Genomic DNA, 6,704 nt, shown 5'->3' on the forward strand with positions numbered 1-6,704 from the left:
CTTAAAAAACAAAACACTCCATTAAAAAGTTTTGGAGATAGAATGAGGTGGTTTTTCTTGGCCGTATAAAATTAGTTTACTTCACAAAGGTGCAATGGAAACACTTTTTTCCCCGCATCACACAAGTCACATCAACAACAACCGGATATTGCCACAGGTGCAAACATTGAGAAGACAACAGGAAGTAGTTACAGGGATAGTCGGCACGGTCACAGGATTATGGAGAGGCATATTTTTTCATGTCTTATGTGAACAAACTTATTCACATGTGATTTTTATTGTGTTTATTTAATGGAAACGCAGCAATTGGGATGTAGCTATTTTGGACATTAGCAGAATGTTGACAAAGTTTTGCGCACGTTTGAAATGGAAACAGCTAGTGTTCAGGGTTTAACAAGAACCAAGGCAATGGATGAGAGAGCAAAAATAACGAGCAGAAACTTTGTTTTATTGACCGGGAGTAGGTTTTATATAAAATTTGAACAGTGGATACAGAGGCGATATTATGTGTATAAAAAAATACATACAATAAAAGGAAAATAAATGAATCTTATTTTCTATTTTTGAGCAGATGTTCAAGTTAGCTGATGAAATGTAAAAGGCACTAAATGTACAACATTCCAGTTTTAAAGACATTAAACAGAGGCCATGGTTATTTCGAGGAAAAAAACAAAACAAAACAATCACAGGGCATTCGTTGTCTTTGTTATGCAAGACATAGTGCAGATTTCACACAACATACCAAACAATTCGTAAATAACACACAACTATCTAACCATCGAAAAACACTGAGCACGCTCTGTAAGACTCAACGTGACTGAACCGTTCAGCCCTGCGTAAAACCCGAAACCCTGCCGGCCGTACACAAGCTCAGCCGGATCGGGAGTCTTTCATAATTTATAGTTTACATCACAATTTTTACAACATCACTAAACACTGCGACAAGTCACGATTAGAAGCCAAGTGACCAGCAGTAAAGGGTTTTGTCAGTATTTTTTTTACATGTTTGTTCCTTTTCCTGTCGGGTTAGTCGGTGACATGCATGGTGCCGAGCGGCAACGGAAAACAAAACAAGAACCGAACACTTCATGTTGGGTTCAGGACGACAAGACGGGTCAAGTGGAAGACAACACAGTGCCTGCATCGTTTGGAGTTAAAATGGACAAAATAAGGATTTCTTTTGTAATTTAGTCATAAAGGATAGTAAAATGACAAAGGAGAGAAAATAAAATAAAATAAAATAATGAAATTACACAGCCCTTTTTTGGACCTCCACTATTCAGGCGTATATTACAGAAGAAACACCAACTAAAGTTCAAACATATCTAGGAAAGTTGGACTGAGTCACTCAATTTGCATTTGATACCTTTTATGGCTTTTATAAAGTCACAGTTCTGTTTTGGGGTTTTATTTTTTAAGATTTTAGGACGGAATGTTCAGCTTAGTTTCAACCCTGAGAAAAATTCGTTTTTTTTTTTTTTAACGTAAAACATAGTTTTTTTCTCCGTTTTCACCTAATACATCTTTCACTGCTAAAGGTCTGATCTATTTTTGTTAAATTTCCCTGGAGTGCATGGCCCAAAATAAATTGTATTATATCTCTGGCACGTAAGGTTAATTTGAATTGTTTTGGTATCAAAAGTAAGACTCCAGAGAAAGGGGTCTAAAAATCTACACTCATATTACTGAATAAAAGTAAATGAGTATGGCACACAGCGGTAATTTTGCCACAAAAAAAAGTACTTTGTGATGATAATATCCTGTTCAAAGTATGCAGTTGCAATCCAAAACATTTAGAAAACCACAGTATACAACCTGACCACTTAATGCACCAAACTCCAGTAAATAAAAACAGCTAAGCTTAGAAATTTTGGGGACATATTAGTTGATAAAACTCAAGGTGAACTTTCCAAATGAGCAATTTTGGAACAATTTAGCACCGCCTGTGCCATTTGAAATCTCTCAGGTTATCTCCACACCACTTATATATCATCATGGTTTGTCATTCTCTCTAATAACTGCAATGAAACCAATAGTAAAATAATACTTCTACAAGTATTCTGAGCTCAGCGGGTCAAAGCATTCAGTACTCCGGTCAGACATTGTAAACTACGGAGGGAAATTTCTGGAGCAGACTGGGTGATTTGGATGATTGGCACATCCATTGAACCGTCAATTATTCACGTCATTCACCCGTCAAAGTGAGAGAGGTGCATCTGCCACTGAAAAAGGTGAAACCAGTCAGAAATCACACAGAAATAAAAAAATTACAGGAGCCGAGTGGAAATATTTACTCCACCATAAATTATTACCATAAAACAGCAAAGGTAAGACGCTATTTATGTTTTTGGCTTTGTGAAATAAGCATTATTTTCCTTTTCTTCAACTCGTGGTTCAGTGAGTATTAATGCTGTTGGACAGAGGAAAGTTTGAGGTTTAATTTTAAAGTCTGCTTGTGTGGACAGGAGTGTTCTTGCTAGGAGTTTTTAAAGTTTTTTTTTTCCATTTGACTGCTTTTTGTTGAGGTAGAAAATGTTGTTTCCATCATTTAGATGAGCCTGTATTGGTTAATATAAAGCACGTAGTTGGACTGTTCTTATTAATGCTGCTGATATGCTATTCTGGTTAGAGGACTAAAATGTTTACTAAACGAAGAAATCTTTAATTCTGACCATTGTGAACCATTCACACCAATACTTTATGCAGGCACTGTGTACGTTTTAGTGTCTGGTTACAAAGAATTAAGACTTTAAGCGAAAACAACAAAGAAATCAGCATCTTTCTGGACCTCTTCAGCAAACCATCGTCCTTCCTCTGGAAAGACACCCACAGGCACACCACACTGGAATGACTTACAGTAAACGGCACGACATTTTCAACTGTTAAGAAAACAAACACACTTATGGGAACTTACTGCATTCGAGATCATGAGCTGATGGCTTGCAGACTGGTTGCACAACAAAAAGTCAACATAGTTAAAGCAAATTTGGCTTTAAAATGCTTTAAGACAACAGGAAATAAAAATAATTTGGAATGCATTTAAAGCTCAACACTATCTGTAAAATAAAACCGTTCATATTTGGCCCGTTAATGAGGAAAAACATGATACAGACAAAAAAAACAAAAAAAAAGACATTTGGGAAAAAAGAATGCTTGTTGTTAGTAAATTGCATGCAAACCGTGTATTTAGAAGTTGTTTTGTTATGCAAAATGACATCTCCCTGTTTTTATAAAAAGAGAAAAAGTCACCTCGGCGCAACATTTATTAACATGCCTAGTTCATTTAAAAAGCAAATAATTTAACATGACGCTGAATAACCAAAACTCCCCCAATAATTCAAATTAAATTAAACCCAAAATTCTTGATTTTCTTTAAGCTGCTGAGATAAAAATCCAAAAGGGGAGTTTACGTATTATTTTTTTCAACAGGTACCACGACAACATGCCAGAACTTCACAGAAAGCTGAAGCATTCACAGTAACACGACGTCAGGCGGCTTCTTCTGCGCAAAAACTAGCTGAGTGAGCACTACCTACTTCACTACACTTCGTAGATGTTACTAGAACTGCATGCAATGTTCCTGTGGGCCAATATCTAACTTTACATTACTATACGCCTCTACAACACAAGATCACAATGGAGATGCCCATGATGGAGATCAACTGTGGCTTCTGCAGACTGTTGCACCCGAAAGGCTACTTTAGATTTATTTTACCAAGCTGTACTTTCACTAGACTGAATCAAAATTGTCATCCAAATGTCATTGAGCACAAAATAACAACTACAAACAACAGAGGTATTTTGCTTCAAGTTTGACTAAATTTCGAGTCCCTACTGAAGCTCAAAATTATCCTGTGCAGCCAAATGCTTAAAAATATGTTTTTGTTTTTAGCTATCACATCTTATGAACTGTTGCTAAGTGTTTAAAATAGTATTCATAGTGTTTAAATTTTTGCAGATGTGTTAACCTTTTGGATAAAAACATAAAAACTTAATTTAGTGCAAGTGGCCATATGTTTGGACGGATCTTTTTCTTGCACCGTTTGGTTCTGTTTGTAAGGTACACAGATAGAAATGCTCTACCTAACGACTACATTCACTTCAGCCCTGTTTAGTCTGCTTTAACAAAACTGCAGTCGGTTCGTCTAGAAAGTTTGATTCGTTTTGGGAGGAGTTAATCAACCTCTGAAGCGGTCTGGATGTTTATGTGAATGCAAATTGGACCAAAGACTGCTCCAGAAGCAGGAAGCGGACTACAGCACAGGGCATTCTGGGTAAATAAAACCAAATTAAATTGCACAAGTCTAACGGTAGCAAGCAAAGCCATAAGAGACTACATTTTTGTTTACATTTTGTTAAGAAGGAAGTTGTTTTTAGTGTCTTCTTCAGAGGTTTTTGTGACATTTCCTTCAATGGTTCTTGGTGCAGCGCCACCACAGGCGAGGAGGGAAACAGGTTTTTCAAAAACTGGTTTATTTGAGACAGTGCATTGTTGTTAAAGAGAACTGCAGCAGCTGAAAATATAGCAAAAGCTGCAATTTTGGTTCCTAACTGAACTGAGTCTACTGGACTATCAGGTATGGAAAAAAACGCTAAGCCACCGTCAGATAAAGAAAACTGACATAAAATAATTGAAAAGTAGCTTCATTTTTACCATCTCATCTTTCTAAAGTCTACATTTTTTCTCTGTAGTTTAGACTCCTCTCACATTTCATCACCAGAGAAAGCACAGATGGTGTTGTGTATTTACAGCGCACCTTTAACTTCTGTACCTTTGCCTTTTTTTTTGCGTTTTTTTTTAAGTTTGACATTGCCTGCATTTCATCAGGGTAAACATTGTCGACTCAAAGCACCATGATGTCAGGATCTTAAGTGAGGAGCAGAACCTGACTTTTAGGAAACAATCTGAGCTCGTTTGGCTGAATCCCATCATCCTCACCTCCCTGATGTCCCAGCATGTAATTCAAACAGTATGTAAAACATAACTGGGGCACTCTTTTAATGGGTTAATACAGCACAAAGATTTTAATGAATTACAGAAATAATCTAAACATCTACCTTGTAATTCAATCCATACTTTTTTTTGTGGAAGATTTTCATCTATTTTGGGTGAGACTGACTGAGTGACCTCGGATTTATTGGTAAACATGTTCTTACAGTAAATTATCAGTATAAAATACTCAGTTTGTAGTTGAAGTGGGTATGAAACGTCTCCAAGGTAAGCAAGCTGACATCTAGCTGGTATGGAACATCTTAAATGCCAAACATCAGGTATGACGTGATCAAAACGACAAATCAAAAAGCAGCTAAATATGATTTCCTGTGTCTGAAATCAGGTAAAAACATATTTTATTTAATTGTAATAAATCACAAGGAGTTTCCTGTTTCCTTAGGGTGTATTTTACGCATTTATCATTGGAGGTTGAGTGTTAAACTTAATGGGATTCAGCCCTACTCTGTCAGCCGACATACAACTCTTTAACTTAAAAAAATGCATATAATTTTGTATGAAACAAAAATATTGTACTCCATGAAATTGAGATAAATAAGAGTCAAACTGATTTTCCATACAGCATGTTCAGGAGTTTTAGTTATGTAGTAAGCAATGCCATTTTCTTTCACTGAAACTGATTGTTCATTTGATGAAACAGAAATCTCTGCATGACTTTAGCCTTCACTTGTTAAGACATGGAAGTCAGTAAATTTTAGCTGACTTGGTGCAACAGCCTGCAGATCTGTAATATGCTGGGCGTGTCTGAGGCGACTAGGTGGTTAAGGGGGGGCACAACAATTTAAGGGTTAAAATAAAATAATTTACACTTGGAATGATGTCAATGAAGGCATTATTTTTACTTTGATCCCTGTGTTGGAGAAATTTTTAAAGGCTGATATGATGTAGTATCAACTGGAGTGTTTTCATAGCTTTTTTTTTTCTTTAAGTCAACAACTAATACATTAGTTTATCATATAACATGCTTTCATAGGACAAAATATGGAGAAAGAAGAGAGTAGAGAGAGAAACTGCACCAGTTCTGTCCCTGTTAAAACCTTTCCCACCCTTCCCAAGAGCAGCTAAATGAGAGGTCTCATACTTTACTATGTTTTCTTTTGTTTTTTTTTTTTCTTTTCTTTTCTTTTAGTTTTTTTGTTTTGGTCCCCATCTTCAGTTTTTACGGATGTCAGCGTAGACCACGGGCTCCATCTTATGGAACGAGTTTTTACTGCCTGAGTGATCCAACTGGACGTATATCACCGGGCCCTGAAGCACAAAACAAAACGCACACAACAGAGGAAAACCGGTGAGTAGAAATCAAAACATTCACATAATCAGAAGCAAATTAACAAACAGGTATGGGGCTAAATTGGGACCAGAAAGTTTGTCATACAACAAAAAAAACAACTTTCTTAGCTAAAAAATTATTTTAACCGAAACAAAAGAAGAAAAGTTTGAAACAAAGAAAAAATATATTTAACCTAAAAAAAGATGTGAAACTAAAAATATCTTGAAATCGGGAACATTTGATTTTTTTTCCCCAACCTTTTTTTCCCAGTTTGAAAATATATTTTAAAAATATATATTTAAAAATTTATATTTCATTGATTACCGCAACAGTGCATTCAAAGGTCTACCTAAAAAAAAAAAAAAAAAAAAAAAAAAACAATCTCCCAATCGTAAGTAAAATGGAACGGACACGCCCATTTTC

At 35.9% G+C, this 6,704-nt stretch overlaps 1 protein-coding gene across 3 annotated transcripts in view; it reads right to left on the reverse strand.

Annotated features, from left to right (window-relative positions):
• Positions 1-1,467: 1,467 nt before the first annotated feature.
• mpzl1l (myelin protein zero-like 1 like) overlaps positions 1,468-6,704 on the reverse strand; it is a 24,525-nt gene continuing 19,288 nt past the window's right edge. For all 3 annotated transcript variants that reach the window (XM_015051364.1, XM_015051366.1, XM_015051363.1), the window contains exon 6: positions 1,468-6,259. In XM_015051364.1, the coding sequence (XP_014906850.1) occupies positions 6,164-6,259 (96 nt within the window). In that variant the 3' untranslated portion in view covers positions 1,468-6,163. The remainder of the gene's footprint in view (positions 6,260-6,704) is intronic.

Source organism: Poecilia latipinna, unplaced genomic scaffold (genome assembly GCF_001443285.1).
Source record: "Poecilia latipinna isolate Pla-1442-1.1 unplaced genomic scaffold, P_latipinna-1.0 Scaffold1042, whole genome shotgun sequence".
Classification (NCBI taxonomy): Eukaryota; Metazoa; Chordata; class Actinopteri; order Cyprinodontiformes; family Poeciliidae; genus Poecilia; species Poecilia latipinna.